Genomic DNA, 22,339 nt, shown 5'->3' on the forward strand with positions numbered 1-22,339 from the left:
GTGTATATTATTCAAGCTGGTTTTGGATTATCATTTGTTTTGTTTTATAATTGGATGGTTTGGCTTATTTAATTTTTAGCTCTCCATGAAAGCCTGTTATATTTGCTACATCATTTGTAGGTATGATGATATTCTGATCAATGGACTACCAGATTGGCGACAGCCTGTATTCTACTACAGGCGGGTGAGAAAAATGAGCAATGCTGAGCTGGCATTACTCCTGTTCATTATACTCACAGTGGGTCATTATGCTGTGGTTTGGTCAATCTACCTGGAAAAACAGCTGGTAAGTATTGGTAATAAATCAAACTTGCTTCAATTATTAGTATTGAATTTCCTGCAGAAGTTTGCATATTATAGGCATCTCTTCTACTTCCTCTATTTGAATTTGGATTTTTAATAAAAAAAAATATATTTAAGATGGTGATAAGTATAGAATGAGCTACAGAAATAGTAATCTAAAAACTGCTTAACTTTTCTACAGTTGGTAATTACTAGCAAGAGATGGGTGTTTAACTGGAAGGAAGAAGAGGAATAAAAACTCTTTTACCATCTTTTGGCACAGAATCGTATGCTACTGTAGTCATGTCTGTGGCTTTCCTAAAAGATGTTTAAAAATATTGAGTTTTCATTCATTTAGAAGTCATACTTGCTTTGCCTTTGTTCTTAGCTAAATACTTTTTTGCTTTGGGTTTTTTGTTAACAGGATAGGCACTGGTAAGCAGTATAAACCACATTATTTTTTGACTTTTTAAAATTTTTTGTTATATAGAGATCTGTTGCTGTTCGACTAGAAAAAAACCTAAGCATAACTTGAAAAATATTCATACATTAGCATCTATTTACTTTTTTTTTATTTTCCACTGCATTATTGAAGTTGATGAATGAGAAAAGGAGGCAAGTTGAATGCTTTCTCCTCTTAGAAAACTTTGATTGCTATGGAGATACACATGAGTGACAGAACTGGACTTCATGTGTGTTTAAAGACTGGATACCATGGCAACAGTTATTGTTAAGATAGATCATTTTACTTAATCATGTAGGACCCCTAGATACATTTGCATAAATGCTACTCTACTGTTTACCCTTCACAGAAGAGTCCCAGTAACATTTGTGGTTTACATGCTAATGATAACCTGTAACCGTAGTTCTTTCTGCATCAAGGATGAACTGCTTGGCAGAAAAAAGAGGGAGAAGAAGAAAAAAACAGGCGGCAGGGGTACAGATGAAGCCAAACTTGCTGCTCTAGACAAAAATGAAAGGTGGGAAGGAACTCTTTCGTTTTCTGCATTTTAAATCATTTTATGAGCTGCTGGTTTAGTTCTGTCATGTTCTCCTTGCATCTCTGAAATACTTAATGAGAAAAACAACTGTATTTGTAGTAGCAGCAATTGCTGATATAAAGCGTGCCAGTGTAGATGTGTTCTCAGCTTTTGATTTGGGAATACATGTGTGGTGTTTATTCAGCAGATCAACAATAATTGGAAGATTAAGGCTGAATTAATGATATCTGGCTTATAGAAGGGTGTATTATTTCTACAAGTTGATTTTAGAATATTTTACGACTTTTTCTGTCTTTTGAAGATTTTTTTTTCCCTTTTATTACAATTAACAATTTTCAATTTATTTAAGCTTTAGCTTACCATACCAAGCAAGGAGTTTTTATGGGGTATTAATGCTTGTCTTATTTAATGCTTTTTATCTTATTAATTTAAAAACAAGCCTGTTGGTAAAGGCTGCTAACACCATTGTTTGTTAAGAAACACATAGGCAAATAGTGACTTTCTGGATGCTCCAAAAGATACCACCATTTCTTCTATTGATTCATAGAAAGAAATAAAGGGTTTAAATAGTTCACACAGCAGGGGCATGAACTGGATCAATGCAGGATGGAGATCAGAGACCATTCTGCCTGTTGTCTTTCCTGATGACATCAGTGAGTAATGCTCCAGTGAACTGCAAATGACATTAATTTTTATGTATTGTTTTGTTTATGCTACAGTCTTCATATCTGGTTGTCAGCACTTGTGAACACTTCGTTGAGGCTTGAGGTTTTTCCAGGTTTGGTTTGGTTTGTTGTTGTTGGGCATTTTTTTTTGGTTGTTTTTTTTTTTTTGTTTCAAACTAAAGTGATTATGTGGCTTAGGAATTTATCTTCTTGAAAAGCCCTTTTTAAGAGATTAAATACAGCGGTGATTAGAAGTGAGCTGTTACGTATTTTTAATTGAATATTCAAAATGTTTTTTTAATATTATGTAGCTACATGCTTTTATAGGAGTTGACAAGTGCTAATCATCTTGAAGGATATGGTAAAGTTCTGGCTTTATGATTGTGTGGAAGTAATGAAAACCTCACAATTTTATTTAACTGCAGAGTACTGGACAAACCACAGTGGCATGACTTACTTCCATGCAAGCTGGGAATATGGTTCTGTCTCACTGTGAAAGCTTTACCTCAGCTGTTCCAGGTAATAGTAATGATTCTAAGTTATATTACTTTATTTTTCTTGATGGTGTTATTATGGATAATCAGATGCATAGCACTTGTTTTTACAAATTTTTTGGCTCAAGCACATGCCATGTGTGTGTATATATATATGTATAAAAATTACTCTTTGGAGGCAAATATATTATCATAAGTTCATCAAAATATGAATATATTCAAAATGTACATTAATCTTAATGTGCTAGAGAATTCAGCAGCAGTTCCTGTTAGGCAAAATTACAGGAATATATTATGGAGAGGGGTGATATATATACATGTAAAAAGACATTGGTATTCCTAATGAGCGATCTGTTAACAAAAATATTTTTATCTCAAATAGGGAAATGCTGTGCTTTCACGGCAAGCATTAATGTCATTTAAATTTGGGGGAACAGTGAAATTACTTCTTCTGATTGAGTTTTTTTAAGTCACTGGTTAAGGATGTAAATCAATACCTGAAAATACTACTAAGGGTAAAATAACAAAGGTATAGTTGTAACTTATAGAAGTGAATGTGGCAGATTTGCCCACGGTTGTGTGGTTTTGATTTAATAATCTAAACTGTAAAATTTAGTTGATATTCAGCCAGCGTAAGTGTTGTCAGATCCGTTATCAGAATAACTTTTTTAATATGACGTGGTCTTTCTTTTCATTTGCCTTGAATATATCCATTTGGTTTTAGTACCCTTGTCACTAATGAATATGGATCAGTGAATGGAAGGTGGATTTTACTTAGGTTTACAGAAACATTTAGTATTCATTTTGAAGTAGAAATAGCATCAGTGTTCAATTTCTGTTTGTGTTCAAGCTGAAAAAAGCATATAATTCATAATTCCTAATATGTTAGGAAAAGGCTTATAAAAATTATAAAGTCTGGTCTTTCAGTCTTTAACTTTTCCTGCAAAGAGATGCGAAAGTTAGTATCTTCCTCTTTTAAAAGTTTCACCAGCACTGTGTGGCTATTTTATTAAAGAAACCTTTCCTTTTTGCAAGTTTTTAAAGGAAAAATGATGGTGCTTAATTAAATCAACTGTTATGTCCAAATTAAGCTTTGATGTTAATCCCTCATTTTGGTTAATCAGATGGAAAAGAATTTAGTTCAGCAACTGCTGTTGCTGCATTTTTTGAATTTTCATAATTATCCAACCTTTTTTTGTCTTAATTGTAAAATATTCAAAATACTTCTTTCAATCGAAGTTTTCTCACTTTTTATTTTAAAACAGTCTGTTAAGAAGTCAGTTTAACAGGTTTCAGATTTGCTCATCAAAAATCAGATCCTGTCTCTGCCAGAATAGGCAGAAAAGATGAACACAGCAAAAATGGTTTTGCACTTTGTAGACACCTAGCCAATACCTCTTGTTGTGGATCTTAAATCCATTAAATTAATAGGAGTGGAAAAAAACAAAAACCCTATCTAAACTCATGGAAAATTGGAAACCAACAAGCAGGGATTTGGTGGCAGGGGAAGCATGATGTAGAGGAATTGAGGACAGGACAACTGTGGAGCAAGGAGGATGCAGATGTGGTTCTAGAGTAAACTGTCCCGTACATGAATTGTGCTACAGCTTAACTCTAGGGTTTGTTTTGTTGTTGTTTAAGGTGACCTGCCAATTACATAAGTTAAAATGCAATAAAATACAAGTATCCTTCAATATTGGGAATATTCAGGACTTCAGATAACTGCAATAAATTACTGTAGCTTATTAGCTGACAATACTTAAAGAAGTATTCCCTCATTTGCAGAGCATAAGAGCAGCAGTGACCTCATGCTGGTGACTTTTCTGAAATGACAGTGCAGACGATAGATATTGTAGCCAGCTGGACAGGGACACCTCTGGGCTTCTTTTAAGTTGTATTTAAGGTTTTAACAAGTTCTGCCTTAATTGAATTACCAAGGTAATAACAAAAGAGTGGCTGTTCTTACATGATTATAACCTGGTACAGAGGTCCTGTTTTGAATGTAAGTGCTTTTCTCTTCAGTAATACACTAACATAGGCTTGAGATTTCAGTGTTTCACACTTATAGTATAAATAGAATCACTAAGGCAGCTTATCTAGAAGATAAGACTCATGCTGATACTGAGTAGTGTAATTTGTACTAGTTACACATGCAAATTATTTAACAAGGTGTTACAGTGGTTGACATAAGGATGGCTGCTACAGATTTTTCTTTAACAAGTTAATCTAAATAATTTCTTCAGTCACTTAAGAGCAAACAAATTATTTTCAAAGTTGGCTGTCATTCATCTACAACTAATCCAGCCAATTGTAGATTAACTTCTGAAAATGCATCCATATTTAAATGAACCCTGTTTGGGACAGGAAAGAGTTAGCAATACTTTTAATGTAGTGTTGCTTCTGCCACTGAGTTTTTGAAAGCCCTGACAATGAAATTGCTAAACTACTAGTCAAATTAAGGAAAAACTCCACCTGCCTGTGTACGCAAGTTCTTCCTTAAAGGAAACTTTATTAAAAAAAAAAGAAGGAAACAAACAAAAAAACCCCCAAACCAAACAAAACAAAACCAAAAAAACCAACCCAAACCCTCAACAAAACAAAAAACACGAGAGATCAATTTAAACTTTTTTTTCATTTTTTGTACTGATTCCTTTTACTTAGCATCCATCTCTCTCCCCCATTAGTTAATGCGAATATTCTACTAAAAACAGCTCTGTCTGAGGATTCAGGTTGCTGAGCTTCTGCCCATGCCCGGCTCTCATTTATCCAATTGAGCATCTTTCTCCTACTTCCCTTCCTTCTTCAAAATGTCAGATTTCAGAAGGAGGCACTTAAAATAATTAAGGTGGGCCTTTACTGAAGAAAAATGCTTTGTTTGCATGCCCTTCTGATGGCCTATGCCATTTTATCGTAGTCTACATTTTATGTCAAGAAACTGGAAGAAAAATGGGTGAGAGGAGGATGAGAGCAACTAAAAAATGATTGGTTTGTTTTTTTTTTTCTTTCTTTTAAACTGTTGACAATTGTATTTTGAGAGAGATTGCATAGGTTTTTATATCCACACATTTAGTTTAGTTAAATTTGGGGGGTGAAAACAGCATCTTTAAGCTTGTTTTAAGAAGCAAAGGGAAAAGAATACATAAAATGTGTCATAAATCAAATCTCTCTGATGTGAAAGAAACATTAAGTGGAGTGTAAATTACATTGACTATTGTCAAGTTTAATTCTTATAATGTAGGCTCAAGAAAAAAGATAAAGAAAGAATACGAATTGTTTCTAAGGTCATTTATAGTTTCCTCTTTCATGAGAATGGCCAGGAAGAAGTCTATATATTTAAGAAAATACATAGCAGAAGAAATAAAAAAACACCCAACTTTAATTATAATGCTTATTGGAACTGAAAATTGTTCTTACAAAAAGTTAACCAACCAAATATAGTGTGCAAGAATTGAAGTTCAAATGGTGAATGTAGTACAGAGGACACGGTTGTTTTAAGTGAACTTTCATTTTGTGGTAGAATGGTCATATGTAAATTGCAGTTTATTCCCAAATCAGTTTACGAGAGGTTTTTCTTTGGATGTGCAGACATAAGACTTAAGCAAAGTCTTTTAAAAAAATGTTAATTATTCTTCACAAAGTATTTCCTTCAGAAAACTGAAGATAAGAGTGTTTGTTAATGTTCTGTCAACTACTTTCTCTCTTCCTTGATGGGGTGAAGCCTAGCAATGAACGTCTTCGTTTTTACACCAACTTAGTACTAGTCAGCACTATGATATATTTTTGTATTAGTTAAATAATTTCTGGGAGAACTTCTGGTGGCTTGCCAGTAACGAGAAGGCAGTTCAAACTCAGTACGTAGTAGTACCGGGTATAACCTAGTGAAATTCTCAACAGAGCTTTCAATTACAATTGAAACTTTTGCTTATGGAGACCTTTGGGTAGTGTGAAGTGAATTAAAACAAAAAGGCCAGTAATTTATTTTTATGTAGACTACCAGATGGTAATTACTGTAGCTGATTTAGTAGCCTGGAATAGATTCAAACTAGTGACCCAGAGGTGTTTAATTTTTTCCTCAGGTTTTCTTTTAATCCATGATTACATTTCAACACCTGTTTAGAGATGGTTCAGCTTTGACCTGGATTGGCAATGTGTCATTAAACTCAGGAGGCTTTGCCAGCAGGGCATCTCCTTTGGCAAAGTTAGCTTTTAAGTAAGATTTATTTAGGGCAGCAAACATTTATGTAGGTTGTTTTTGTCTTCACATATTACTTTATATAAAATCATTGTATGAGATTAAAATTAAATTTACTGCATTTAATAACTTATGCCCTAAAATGAGATCTTTTGAGAAGATTTATTCAAGTCAGGTTAAATATCTCCTTAATACCCAGCTTTACAGGGTTTTAATGTGTTCCAACTTACTGTACAGCACCATTGTTGATATAAATTGTGGGGAGTGAGCAATTGCAGGATGTGTGGCACGAGTGATTGCCTATTTGCTCTGTTTCTTGCTATTTTGCAGCTGTTGGAAGAACCAAAGTAGGGATGAAGCTCTTGACCCTGAGGTCAATTAGAAGCTTAGAAGCAGGTCAGAGGAGAGTGATTGATAAAACAAGTATTCTGGGTGTATGCAAGTGAGCAAAAATAATTTGTGTCTAACAGAGTACTCACTGAGACTCTGGAGACAAAACGTGCTTTGCTGCATAGTAAAAGTTTTAAGTCAGTGTAACACACTATAGAAATTGGCCTTTAATAGCTTGCTGTTCTGTAACAGAGAATTTTGTTCTGCTCCTTTGAATTACTTACTGTATGTCTGCATATCCTAGCACGCACATTAGAGGAGCATAGCTCCAAGAGTAGCTCACGTATGAGACAATACTGCTTCTCAATTAATGGTGCTGTTCTATTGTGGTGTGAGACTTTGTGGATTGTGAATGGGTCCTAGGGAGACCTTGCAGCACTGGCCTCAGTTCCCCCTTTTGCCCACCTTTGCTCCATCACTCTGGATGTGGAATACCCAACAGATGCTGCAGAGCACACCCTGCATCCAAGGCTTGGGAACCATGCTTCAACTGCCTACAGGATATACACAGCTGACAATCCTGGCCACACCTGGTATTATTTCAAGGCCAAAGCATGATTTTCTGGTTATAAAGGAGGAAGTAATGCAATTCCTATTTATTTGCTAGTTTACCTTTGAAAAACATGTAAAAATGCAACAGATAAAGATAAATCATAATGTTTAACTTTTAACATTATTTTTTACCAGAACATGTTGATATCACTGGTTTATAAAACCATCAAAAGAGTGTTTTTGCTGTGGTATAATGGGTGTCATTTTTATTGCACAGAAAATAGCAAATTGAAGGGTGGATGTTGCAGTAATTTTAATTTGCCTTATTTTCTCTGGTTTCGTACAAATTGTATAAGAACACTACTCAAAAAACCACCAAAATTACTTCAGGAACTTCATACAGATATTTCTCTTCAATTCTATAGATTAAATTAATGAGAATTAATGCAAATAAAATTATTTCAATATACTGATTTTAATTATGCTTGTGGGAAAGTTTCCAGTTAACTGTGAATTCTGAGGGGATAAATTTTGTTTTTTATCAGTCCCTCACCCAGAGAACTGAAATGTGAAGCTGATTCTATCATGAAATCTGTAATGAAGATTCACATATGGCCAATACAGCAGGTTGTTTCCAATGTTTGCCTTGTTTCTCCTAATCTCTAGTCTTTCTGAGGTAGACCACAAAGCCAGGAAGATTAGCTGGAGGGAAAAATAACCGTACAACACAAACAAAACAACAAAACCTCATCACCCTACCCAAGAGTCAAGGAGAGGCCAAAGTGAGTGAGTCTTACTCAGAACTGTTTTTATTCCCGAATTAGTACAGTTTGAATAAATAATGTATTTGTTGATTTAAAACCAGCAAACAACAGTCACCACCACCAAACCCCCAAATCAAAAAAACCCAAACCCTTAAACTTCCAGTATCTAGAATTTATATATTTCTGTATAACTCAAGCACAGCTTTGTCTTGGCAATCTTAAGTTTATTGACACAAGACGATACTAAAATAAAAAGGAGCTAAAATACCAGATTTTTTTTTCACTGTTCTTCATTCTTTCTTATGGTTAAAATATTGAAAATAATTCAGTGTTTGTATGTTGATTTTTATTTTTAACACTTTTTGAAATATTTTGGTTAGCCATGAGGGTAATCACAGCAACTTCCTATACACAGCAGTTGAAATATAATTTAGAAATACTAATAGCAGAATTTTACATTTCAGATATACTCTTTTTTTTCATTCTGTTCCTTTTTGGGAAGTGTACATTTGAAATCATAGTATAAAAGACCAGCACATATTACCACTCTTCACTATTCTTTTTGCTTAATTATATGCATTATTGCTTTGAGGGTGAAGAGAAGTAATGTATCTGTGTTCAAACTCCTGCAAATGAGAGCAAAATATTTCTGATTAGGTAAGGTGGATTTTTTTAGTTACAACAGTTCTAGTTGTTTTTCTGTGTGTTTATATAATAGGAAATGTTTATTACCTATTAATGGTGAACTAATGGTGATCAGGTCTAAAATGTTGATGTGCATATTTTGAGCTGTTTGGGGAAATATCTTCTAAAAGAAAAATTATTACTGAATCCTGGGGAAGGAGCCTTAGGTTGAAAGAGGCTGTACCTATACTGCCAGTGGTTTTAGGGCCCTAAAATTGAAGCAAAATGACTACTAGAATTTATCACTTTGTAAAGTAAAAATTCTGAACATAAATCTCTTTTGAAATACTCTGACTACCAAACGCGAATATGCTTGAAAATGAATATTCCTGTTTAGACTGAAACTATTGAAAACTAACAAGGAGCATATTGAAATGTGCTTACAAATGTTGGGCAGAAGTTTTCTTCAAATAACTTCTGTTTTAAACTGTCTTCCAGTGGATTTTGTTGTTGTTTTTGTTTTGTTTTGGTTGATTTGTTTTGCTTTCATTTTGACGTATAAGGTCGAATACCCATCTAGTTTGTGTCTGTGGCTAAAATCTTTACTCACGTATGTCTTCTAATTTCTCCTTACAACCTGTAGAGCCATTTCTTAGGCTTTTGTGGGAAGGATTTCATTTTCAAATCTTCAGAATCCATTTTGATTTTTTTTCTGTTCTTTTTTCTTTGCTTTACTTCCTACATTTTTGTGTGATTCAAAATGTGCAGTCTCCCCTTTTTTGTGGTTATGGTACCAGCCATAACAAACTGTGATAAATAAGATAAAAGACTAATGTTGCCTTTGTTACCTGCATATTACGCCATTTGCAGTGATAATCCATTTCTTATCTTAAAGCAACAATACTGCTAAATTTCATTTACGTGCTTCAGAATAGTTTTCTTTATTGTTCAGCTATTGTGTCTCATTTTCATCTGAGCCACATTTCCAATTGTTCCATGATTGACATGCTGGAGAGATTGACAGTTACCCCCTAGTGCCTGCTGTCTGGAGATCCCACAAGCAATAATGGATTTTACACCAGAATTTAGCATCAAATATTGGCTTTCAGTGTCAAATGGGTTAAATTTAAATGCCAGTTAATTGTAGCCATTTTAAAATCATAGCCTTAAACAAAAGCATTTTTTGGATATCAGTATGTCTGAGTCCTGTGTATGCCACCCAGCACAAATGACTCAAACTTACAGCACAAGTTAACCATGACATTTATGGCTGTCTCTGTTTCTTAATCACGCAAGCAGTCCAAATCTGGAGAGTAGAAGGGAAGTTTCCATATACAGTAGGGAATTCATATTTCAGGTAAATGAAAAGGGAAACCAATGCTGACCCTAGTTTTTTAATTTGGTTTTCTAGCATAGAAAATGAATGTGTTTCCTCAAAGTCTACATATCTGCTGTTAACAGTAGTCTTCCTGTACCTACACTTGGTGGGTTTTTGTTGTTTTTTTTTTGTTTAGCCCCAATTCTACAAAAACCACCAAACCCCCCTTCTTCCCTGTCCCCAAAACGAAAACTGAAAGCGTGTTGCTGAGGTGAGTTGTGTGAGATGAGTTGCTCTCATCTGTTATGTTCCAACAGTGTAAAGTTATGTAAATTCTTTAAAATTTCTTCTGTGCACAGTGGTCTCCTACATAAACCTGACAGAGAAATGTAACTTCCTATTCCCTGTACCCAAATGTAAAGACAAATTAGAGAGTAAGAGGTATTTTGAAAAAGATTAAATCTTACTGATGTTTTGTGGGAATTTGTCAGAGTTGTTCTTCAGGCACGCTGATGTGTATCAGTGAGATGTCTCTAAAACATTACAAAGTTCTGAGGTGGATCATGGTTCTGTCCTGTGTTTTCTCACTTTCCTCAAGTAGTTTTGAAGGGCTAGATGCCAGTACAATGCAAAGAACAGCTTTTGTCATTATCTTTACAGGAAGCAATGTTTTTGGATGACTCCTACCATTAGAGGTAGCAATGACTGCTTAACTCGGTTTTCACTTTCAAAGTTCATTAAGTTGTCTTATTTTAATGAGACTGGATTTTGTTCAAATTTGTGGGATTATGGTTGAAATTATAAAAATATTTACTGATGATTTACAATACATTCTACATAAAAACTTGAATCACCCTTTATATGTAAAAAACAGGGCTGTTAATGTAACAAGAATAAAACTAGTTTTGGCTATAAGGAACTAAAATTAGGTTTACATAATACTGTAATTTTGATTTACTGTTGGTGAGTCTCTTACTTCAGCAGTCTGGTTGTTCATATTGAAAAGCTTTCAATGCAAATCTATAATTAGTAATTCGTCAGATTTTGGAAGCATGTACCTTACTGGAGATTTGTGATTTTGTTTTTTATGTGTAAATTTGCCAAATAGATTTCAGGTTAGAATCTAATCCTTGCGAAAAAAAAAAAAGAAAAAAGAACAAAACCAAAAACCAACCAACAAAATACAATATATATTTTCAACACTTTAATTGCTATCTAGAAGTTGGTTTGGGGGAGGAAATAAATAAAAAGGGACAAAGCTTGGTTTTGGAACATGTGGTTAGTGTTACCATAGTGGGTTCACACTAAGATGACTGCTGCCTAGCAATGGTCTTTGTCCCTCCACATACTACTCTAATTAAAAACTTTTCTTTCTTCCTTGAACTTCCAGATTGCTGATGTGAGCAAAGTGGCTACATGGCCTCTTACAAAGCTATAGGTAGTGATCAGAAATGTTTTTCTAACCATTTTGCTCTTCAGGTTGTCAGTGAGCATCAAAGTCTATAATATCTACATTATTACATCTGAACCTTTATTACACAAAAATTCTACATTCTCAATAAATGCTTTCTATACTGACAATTTCTGTAACTCAAGAGAACAAATGTATCTTAAAATTTTTGCAAGGTTAATTGAGAATTTAAAACAGAGCCATTGGAGTAACTTGTTTGTATAAGGATGCTAATACCATTGCAACATTTTCTTAAAGGATGCCAGACAATTATATGTAGAATATAAAGAAACAAAAATGAAGGCGAAAGAAGATGCCCTGGCTAAGGCTGAACTTGAAACACTTCAGAGTGAGTTTTTACCGCTGTCTTAATAAACAAAGATGTAATATGATATACTTACTACACAGAATGTGTGTGAACATTTTTATATCTAAAATGTGTGCTCTATATATTTCTGTACTGTGGATAAATTTTAAAAAGCTTTTAATTTTTTGTCTAGTTTTGCAGTAGGCTGCTGGCTTGTTCCTACAGAAGCATGAAAGTCAGGTGATAGTTATATTGCAGCAACAAAAGCATGCTTTGCTAGAAATATTGCTTTACAGGAGGGGGAAATCTCAAATGCATAGATTTTGAAGTATAAATTTTCAGAAGTGACCTCTTGTATTTTGAGCATTCTTGTATTCTCTTTGTCTGTAAATATTTTTTAAAATATGCTTAATAATTCTGTTTTGCAAATTGAGTTGATTTTTGTGATAGAAATTCAATGTAATTTGAATTTCCAAAAGCATGGATGCAGACTTCAGAGGTGGATTCATGCTATTATTGAAATAAATGCTTTAAAGTCTTTACGCTCGTATAAAAGACCAGGGAAGACAATTACCATTTTCCTTAATAAAGGATTCAGAATAATTATAGGTGACTTTTCCTTTTCTTTCAGTTATCTGCTTTTGACAATGATTAAACTTACCCTTTTCTGAAGACAATTTTAGAAGTTTTGTTTGTTTGTTTGTATGCGCGTGCTTGCTTTATTTACCATACTTAAGTGCATGCTTTTACGTTCCTTTATTCTGACAAGTGCATTGAGTGCCCTATAATAATTTACTAGCTTTAAGTATGCATAAGCCTTTAGGCACTTAAAATACAGCTGCATTATTTATATTTACAAGATAGCTTAATTTTGTAAAATCAGCAAATATACTTAGTTACAGCAATAATTCCCAATTTATCTGTAGCTGAATCTATTTTAAGAAAATAGGTGGCGTTCAGCACCTCGGTGAACATTGTGGACCCAGGCCAAATGTAGCAAAGTAGTGCATTTAATGCTTGTTAGGAGGCCTGCCATTGTATTTGAGATACCTGCCACAAAATGGGCCTTGAAAAGGGTCTTGACTCGGGTTATTAAAAACTTGTTAAATTGTCAGATAGTAATGTATTGCCATTGTTCAAAATAGCTGGCGTATGTTCTGCATTGAAATTTGTGAACTACTGTTAAAAAAGGATTAGTTTTTGGAAACAGAAGTGCAAGTGAAAGTAAAAAGTCATTAAAATTGTGTGTGCACGCTCCTGTGTTTGACTGAAAGACCACGTGTGAACTTTTCAGTATTCCCCGTCTGCCAGATGTCGCAGGAGTTGGGTTTTATTTTGTTACTTCCATTATCAGTGCCCACATGTGAGAGATGCGGGTTTGGCACATTTCCTCTTAGGGTCACTGATGACCTCTCACTATCCTGTCCCCTGTCATGCTGCTGGGTGTGACACAGCACGACGCCCATGTGTGCTGGGTGACCCAGTGTCACTCATGTGATCAGGGGCCAGTCCTCACCAGTCTTGCTGGCATCCCACTCTCCCTTGGTAGGCTTGCTGGCAGAGAGCGGGAGGAGGGATGGAGAGTAGCCACCTTTAATTAGCAGAGATTGGAATTTGGCCTGGAAATAATTTGGTCAGTCATAGCAGTGCTACAGGCACTGCATGGGCAGTAGAATGAGCTGTTGGCTACCTTTTTTTTTTTTAAGAAATAGGACTCCCAAAAGTAGAACAAGAGATGCACCTATGTTACTGTAGGCAAAAGAAGTTATATAATTCTTTACTGAACCTTGCATGCAAAGCATCTGTTAAATTTGCTTCTTATTATATTGTTCTGCATTGTCACTTCACAATTAGCATAGAAAGGTTGTAAATCACCAAATGTGGATTTTGTTTGCCCCCATTCTTCTTAATTTTAGAGACCATTCGTGGAATGAAAGTAACAGTTTCATCTATCTAATTGAGTAAATTTAGCTCGTGCAGGTTAGTAATAGCTGTTTTACGATGCTTGTTTTTTCATGACTTAACTACTAATTTACCCTCGTGTCTATCTGCTTCCCTGCTGAAATTGTGCAGTGTTCTGTAGGCGGCTTGAACTAAAACCAAAGAGTACTGAAGGAGGAAAATACAATTTGCAGAGTAGGAAAGAGTGGACAGTATTAGCATGTTATTAAAGTGCTGTATTTGATAAGGAGTGTGAAAAAGTAATTTTTGGCAAGGTAACATTATGCACAATTTTGAGAAGTGATAAGAAACCCTGCTAAAATGCTGGCAAAATAAGTCAATCTATTAAACACTGTCATTACTACCTCAGGAAAAATACAGCAACTTTACCTTACAAAAACATAACAACTTAAAATGCAGACCTTATGTTTCTAGAAAATGCTGTTTTGTATGGGATTACAGATAACTGGCTGGTTTATGTGCAAAAATAGAAATGGTTTGCCTTACATTTTCTGATGCCCTTTTCACATTTAGATAGCAGAACACAAAATTTATTTTAAAATGGAAAAGCTTTAATTAATAAACTTCGGTTTCTCCCTCTCCTGTATTGTTACACATGCGTATAACCCCTGCAACAGGGAATAATTTTGTAACAATAGATGGCCCTGTTCTTTGTAGTCATGGAAAGTAAAACAGACTATGTATTAAGTAAACTGAGTAGTCATTAAACTGAGAAGGCTTAGGCATACATTATCAGGACAGGTGGCTCTCTAATTTTTAAACATAAATTGAGTAGTTATCAAGACAAATTCTAGCAACTCTGTCAGTCCTCTTCTTGCATGAACTACTACTTTCAACCACATCCCTTGTGGGGGGAAACACATCTATTTTTGTTTTTTTATACTTAGCCTTGGTAGTTCTCTAACTTTCCATTCTTATGCTTTCCTTGGCCTTCAATATGGAGGCTTAAACTTATTTTTAAAATACACCTTTCTAAAGAAGTAACACCTGCTAGATATTGCAGGTGAACTCTTCACTGGCATCCCAGTTACCAAAGATATTTGCATTGTAAATCCAGAATTCTTGGCCTGATGTACAAGGCATCTGGAACAATCCATATTTGTAGTTATAAACCATGTTGAATAGTACGTAGTTTGTTGGGTTTTTTTCCTTACACCCATCATTCAAGGGTTAATGGAAATACGAAGTTACTAGCCCTGAGGCTGCATAACAAGCCTTTTTTCTGTATTTGGGCTTTATGATGGTAGCTGTAGTGGTATTTATATTTTTGTATAGGGCTTTATAGGAAAAAATGTCTTTCTGTGAAACATCCAGAGCTGTAGTGAAACCTTTAATAATATATTTCATCAAGTTTGGTTAGGCTTAGTGGTTCTCCCTTTACAGATGGCTTGGAATACAGCATGCCCCTTTGTTAGCATTTTATATTGTTTCATGAAACCTAGGGATAGAAGACATCGCTAGATCATTTAGTATAATGTGTTTATTTCAAACCCTTACTGGTAAAAATCAGTGAAAAATACTGATTCTTGTGACTTGTCTTGTTTGACTTGTACCGGTGACATACTTCAGCTTTTAGAATCTTGTTATGCAAGATACAATATTGATTTGAAAGCCTTGAGATGCCTTCAGTTCTTCATGGTTTGTTCAGACAATTAATTTTACTGTTACATAGTTATGTCTTAATTTCAGTACCAATTTCTCTAGCTTTAGCTTTTAGTTATTCTGTTTACAGAATCACAGATTACCTTAGTTCCATTGCACTGGTAGCTCATTTCAGATTGCTTAACCGCCAGAACTGCAAGCTCTTACATCAGAGGTTCCTTGCATGCAGTCCATCGTCAGTGCAGATACAGCATAAGATCTGTAACTGTGATTTACAAAATGCTTTTGATTTAATTGGTCCTAGACTACCAGCCAGTCCATGTTCCTGTTTCTTCGTGTACTTTCCTCTTCACTGTAAACCATTTTGACCCAATTTATGTAATCTAGCACTATACTGAAGCTGACTTTATTTCTAAATAATTGACAAAGATATTTGATAATTGTATTTAGTGTTAGTTGCTGCCAAAATGCAGTGTTCACATGCCTGCTCAGTAATGATTTGCTGACAGACAGGTTCAGAGAAAATTACTTCATATAACGTGGCCTTTTTTGGTCAGTGTGGGTGTGAATGTTCTGATCACTTAATTGTTACCTCTGAAGCCTAATTATGGCAAACTAAGTATCATCTGATTCACTGATAGTTTTGGCAGGCCTGCCAAAAGGATTTCGAACTTGCAAGCTCATGTGTTTTTCCAGTTGTTTCAACTAGGCTGTCTGATGCCTCTCCTTACAAAACTTGCTTCAGATTTTATGGAAAATATTGCACTCACATACAGCATTAGGAGGCTTATTTGAAAGAGTCATGCGTGTTTCATTATATGTTTGTTTGTTAGAAGACAAATTAGCTGTCAAATGTTGGAGGTTTATTTCTAATCCTTTCATATTACGGAGATGGGGGGGGGATTTGAAAGTTTGGGGAAGGGTAGATAGAGAAAAAGATGAAAGATGCAAACCTACAGCTTGTGAGAAGTTTTTTATAGTTGATATATTCATCACTGAGCATGTTTTTAGTCAGCTTGTTCAAAAATAAACTACCTTCTAGGTCTCAGTACAGCAGATGTACGAATCTGTTTCCAACTTGTGATGCTTTCATATAATTCCATTGACTTTGAGTACAGAAATGTGTGCTTCTTAAACATGAGTGTTTGAATATAGTTTGCTCCACTGTTTTCAATAAACTGTCAAAACCTTAGCACAAGTTTTTTTCCAGACTTTTGAGTCTGTTGTATAGCCAGAGCAGGAATAGTATTGGAATACTATTGGGAGCCTTTAGAAATGTAAAGTATGGTACTTTTAAGAGAGTTAGGTAATAGTTATCTGTTAAAGTCTAGGCATCCCACTGATAGTTATGTTTATATGCTGTTCAAATGTAGGGGACAAATTATATCTCCTTTTTTAACTCTGAAGTTGTTAAATACACAGTCTTTTGGTAAAGAACTTGATATTTCTAAAGGTGAAAAATACATAAAAGTAGTATCCTTGCAGCATGTGAATTCAGTAAGTCATAAACCAAAATTTCTTCTGCTACAGAAGGACCAGAACTGTAGAAGTGATAAACCATGTAAAATATTCATCTTTTCTACATTGGAGTGGTAGATACAAAATTATTTCCATACTGGTTATGATCTTGGATTATCCATTTACCTTCTGTTGTTGCCTGGGTTGTATTATTCTAATTAATATACAAGAAAAGTTGCTGCACTGTAAATTGGCAATTAAATTACATAATGTTCCCATAAAATAATAGTGTTAAGCAAGTTATTTATTCACTGATTGAGCTTAAAGTGAGGCTCTGTTTCTCTTGTCTGCATTTAAGTGGATGAGCACTAGTAACTCTGGTCATAGTTAAAGTCTGCTAGATATTGGTACCCACCTGTGGTATAGTGGTCTGAACATCCCCTGTCTAAAATCCTGTATTATGATAACTGTTCAACCACTTGCATGTGATTCCCTATTCTAAAAAGTGGCTTTTGAAAATTCTGAGGTGAAAGTGTTTCCCATGTTAAAGGTGTTGTGATTTCAATTTCATTTTTTTTAATGAAGTAAGACAGCCATTGTGGTATTTAATGGGTATGCTGAACTCTTATTTGTATATGCACAGGAGACAGTAGAGACAAGTTTTCTCATTCTGGTTGAGTGCTTGTTTGAGGTTGTACAGCCATTGTCTCTAGGTCGGATTTCTTGTTACTTTGATAGTCGACAAACAGCAGGGTATCTTGTCTATGTTAGGTCTTCCTCTGTCACTTAAATGCCTGAAGAAAGCCTAGATATTGTCTTTGATATCTCATTTTAAAGTCAGTATGATGTCTTCTGGAAATACTGTTACAGAATTATTTCTAAAGCTACAGAAAGAGGCTAGATGACCTATTTACAGGCTAGGCTCTTCATTTTTCAATGTTAGTTACATTCATTCAGGCTTTAACTATTTGCATATTTTGAGAGGGAAAATTAGGAAACAGCTGATGGGATGTGAGGTACAGGAAAAAACAACTGTCTTGGTGTGTCTCTGCTGTTAAGTAATTCCAAGCGAACACAGACATAGTGCTTGATTATTTTGCAGGATTGAAATACAGTAATGGAAATTATCATTTAAGGTAATTTCCTAGAATATTTTTGCAAGTAAATAACTGGTGAAGCCACTGTTAACTTACCCTGGCAAATCTTAGCTCTGACTCCAGAAGCTATTACATGTGGCAGTTATTAGATAATAGTTAATATATTGTGATTTGATTATAAAAATCACCTTTTGAAATAGACAAAAATAATTTTGTACCAGTATTGTCTTTAGTGGCCTCTGAACAGTCAGAGAAATGCTGGTTAACACTCTGGGCTTTCTTTAATTTTGTTTTTTGGGGACTATACATCATTTCGTGATATTTACTATACATACCTATAGAAGGATGCAAGAAAAGGAAATCCGTGCACAAGTTTTTACTTAATGTTTCATTTATTTAATTTGTTCACTACAAACAAAGAGATTTTCAAAAAAACAAGTGTCAGAACAATGTACATGTAAAAGCTTGAAAGATCATCAGACACTCTGTTACCTTTCAGCTCTAGATAAATTTCCTGTTCTTTTTGGACTTCGAGAAGTTGCCATGAAACAGTTCTCTCTTCGTTTATTGTTTTCTTAAATATGCAGTTCCTAGAATTTTGTCAAGTCTTTGTAGTCTTTTCACTGTGCTGTTTCTGTATATACACTGTTAGAAACGGGAATTCTGCATTAGGGCCTATAGGGAGCAGTCATTCTGGCCTGTTTAGGATTTTTTTCAAGAAGGTTTTCATGGAAAAACAGAAATTTCTCCCCTGATGCTCTGAAAAGTATTAGGGCATGGTTGCAAAGGCACATAAGCTGATCTAATGGCCCACTGCTGCTGAGTGTGGTTCTCATTTTCCTTACCCATCACCTTTAAATGACTTGGATTTTTTCTTTTCATTTGAGTGTAAAGGAGTAATTTTCTACTAGATTAGTGAATTGAATTACTTTTCTAAGTGGTTGGATGATTATTGAAGCACAAATAGAAGAGAGAGGAGCACACAAGCACACAGTGGAGAGTAGAAGGCTGGAAGCAGAGTAGAACTTTCCTCTTTTGGCTGCAGCCAGCTGTTAGATCAACTCTTGGTTTTGTGGTATCTTCAGGAGCATCCAGTTATTGTGAATACAGCATATTTTTTAAACAATGAGGAAAAAATGAGAAAGTCATTGGCACACTTGAGGTTTCTGGATACTTTCTGAGTGTTCAGGTTTTTTTTGTTGGTTTTTTTTTTGTCCTCATCCTCTTGTCTTCCCTGAAGTTCTGGCAATTTTCAGTCAATCTTGAATCTTTCATTTGAGGTCATCATATATAGCAGATATGTTTTCAGTTGCTGGGGTTTAGGTCGTTATTGACCTTCCTTCCTGTCTCTTGAGTTTGCTGCTCGCATTTAAAATCCTTTGAAGGACAGAGAGAGCAAGAAAGAGTAATCAGAGAAATGAGGTCCAACATTTAAATATTTCTAAATGTGTAAATACTAGAACAGAGCTATTTGTATTTACAAAAATCAGAGAACAGAGAAGTTATCTATTGACTCAGGCGCTTATACTCAGCACAGCTGACCATAAAGTAATATGGAATTCTCTAAACCTCACCTTTCTACCTTTGCCAGTTTCTTTGAAGCCAGCTGGACTTCCAAAATCTTTTAACAGCTGCCTATGCTTTTGCCTGTACTAATCTTAATTGTCAGGTGATGTAGCAGTAATGAGAGCTAACCATGATTTTGAAAGGCTCCTTGTTTGGTCCTTTAAAGCATAGTTCATATAGAAGAGGAGCTAAGTGGATGCACTGCTAAGCTATTTACTTTTCATTAAAACAAAATTATTATGTAAAACTCTGAATTCTCTTCTTAATAAAGTTGAAGCCACTTCCTCTGTGGTAGTTCTAGAGAGTTCAAGAGCTAAGCCTGCTCCTCATTTGTACCTCTCTGCAGTATTAGTAGCATTGCTTTTTCTTCTTTCTTACTTTTGTGTAGAGGAGAAGAAGCCTAAAGTCAAGAAACCAAAATCAGAATTCCCTGTATACACAGTTCTGGAGTCAAGTGCATATATACCATCATATGATCATGGAGCTTCAATTGAAGAGATTGAGGAACAGATGGATGATTGGTTGGGAGGCAGGAACAGAACACACAAAAAAAAGGTAAGTTCAAAATCTTTCATGTCATTATATATGTTGGTTTGTTTGCTTGCCTCTTGGGAAAATACAATATTGTATGTATACCACTACAATATTCATATTCTGTTGAAGTCTAGAGAAGTATTGTCAAGCAGAGACATAATGGAAAAGATTATATCGATGTTCAACGTAATTTGTATAACGATACTGGAAATGTTATAGTAGGATGTCGTTGATTAAAATATATGAAAGCTTTCTATGGTTTCCAATATAAATACTGTTCTTATTCACTGGAAATTAGTGGAACATAATGCTGTCAAGTTATATGAAGCTTGGTTCTTTCTCTTAATAGCAGTTAATAACATTCTGCTTGCAAGAATAGATTCCTCTCTATTAAAAAAAAGGGGGGGGGGCAAAGGAAAAAGAAAGAAAAAATCTTTGCCTCTTAATATCCAGCTGTAGTATCCTTGGATCATGGAACTCCTTATGTACTTTGCGCGTTTCATCTGCTTTATGGAAAAGTCCTAAAAGTTTGACTTCGGCCTATTATTAAGGTTCATTCTATTTAGAGATAACTGTTCTTACTGGCGGTTAGTGTCATTATCTTCTGGTAAATTTTATTAAAACATACAGGCTTGAAAAATGTATAGTTTTAATCTTAGGACTGAGATACAGAAGTGAAAGAAGTGTTATAAATTGCCTTCCTAACCCAAAACCCTGCCTTGCTTTGAAGACTATGATGAGTGTGTTTGGAGCGGAGTTAGGGCAGCACACTGACTTCAGTGTCAAAATAGTGAAAAGTTCCTGTTGCCTTTTGTCTGATTCCTCTGTGCTGCAGATGTGCTTCCTCCTTTCCTCCTTCAAACCTGTGAAAAATATTGTCACATTTTTAGCCAGACCTTAAATTTTTACTAAAATAATTAGAATTTTGCATAACCTGTTTAATCATCTACCACTACTGGATTCCTAAGCTTCATGACTTCCTGGTTGTCAGCTTTCTTTTGCTGTTTCTTTTGTCTTTTTGTATAAATAATACCGACATCTGTATTCTGTTTGCTGTTATATTTCTGTAACAAATCCGTTCTGCAAATATGCTTATCTTTTGACTTTTGTGTAAGGGATTGGCACTCTGAATCCTTAACCACTGGGGCATATTTTCATGCACTTAGAATAAGAACTCGGGTCCTTAATTCTACAGATGAGTTGCCTGGGAGTTAAGAGCATATGTACAGTCATTGCTTTGTTTACCTTAACTCAAGAAAGTGTCCATGGATTGGATTCCTGTTAGTTGCGTCCCTGTGAACCAGGTTTGCTTACCAGCCTGTGTGGACAAATGATTAAAGAAGAAAAGGTGTATTTTTGTTTACAGTCGCTCAGGTTGGTTGCATGCTTGACTGTCTGGATCCCAGTCCACATTCCCCTCTGATGGAAATCAAGTCTTTGGATTTCCATGAAAACTAAGCAATTGAGTAAGACTGGGCATATGTCATCTATAATTTTGCACCTCCTACATAGAGTATATAGAAGTTGTATCTTCAGAGACACTGCCAAGAGAACAAGTTGTAGCTGTAGCATTTCAGAAACAGGAGTCACAGAAATTAAAACGTATCAGAGAACTGTTATTAAAAGGTAAGTAACTTGGTTTTCTGTGCTCCCACCTGGAGGTTCAGTGTTGCACCTACCACTTTGATTGATGAGTTTATTTTTTGAATTATATTCTGTTGCAAATGGGGTTAACATTTTAGGGACAAACAGGCAATTTGCAGGTGTACTGTCTGAGTAAAGTGTTTGACCTGAACAAGCTGTGATGAGGCATGCTTCCTTTCCTTGACAGCTAATATGTTACCACAATGCAACATCGACATTTAATACAGTAGTGGAGAGAAACACATTCATAAACTGTACATAGAAATGGAAAATATATGTTACCAGCTGTAGCAGCTTGTAGGAGCCATTTGTATGTCAATATGAGAATGTCTGTGTCATATGATTTGTAATAAGCTCGCTGGGAAAATAGTTGTACCACAAGTGAATTGTTCCCAACTGTCATTTGACATATTTTCTTGTTTAGAAAGATGTATTTTCCTTCAGCACACATCATAGATATGAACTGGGACAGCATCCCTGTTCTGCCTCCCTTTTCT

The 22,339-nt window shown here is 35.0% G+C and overlaps 1 protein-coding gene across 1 annotated transcript in view; it reads left to right on the top strand.

The window, feature by feature from the left end:
- Positions 1 to 22,339, top strand: part of DNAJC1 (DnaJ heat shock protein family (Hsp40) member C1) — a 109,707-nt gene that overhangs the window by 46,704 nt on the left and 40,664 nt on the right. Inside the window, exons 4-8 of the mRNA XM_062633659.1 lie at positions 121 to 286; positions 1,165 to 1,262; positions 2,374 to 2,467; positions 11,931 to 12,021; positions 20,053 to 20,219. Coding sequence (XP_062489643.1) covers positions 121 to 286; positions 1,165 to 1,262; positions 2,374 to 2,467; positions 11,931 to 12,021; positions 20,053 to 20,219 — 616 coding nt within the window. The remainder of the gene's footprint in view (positions 1 to 120; positions 287 to 1,164; positions 1,263 to 2,373; positions 2,468 to 11,930; positions 12,022 to 20,052; positions 20,220 to 22,339) is intronic.

The sequence above is a fragment of the Pezoporus occidentalis genome, unplaced genomic scaffold (genome assembly GCF_034315485.1).
Source record: "Pezoporus occidentalis ecotype Australia unplaced genomic scaffold, CSIRO_AGI_Poc_V1 ctg40, whole genome shotgun sequence".
Taxonomy (NCBI): Eukaryota; Metazoa; Chordata; class Aves; order Psittaciformes; family Psittacidae; genus Pezoporus; species Pezoporus occidentalis.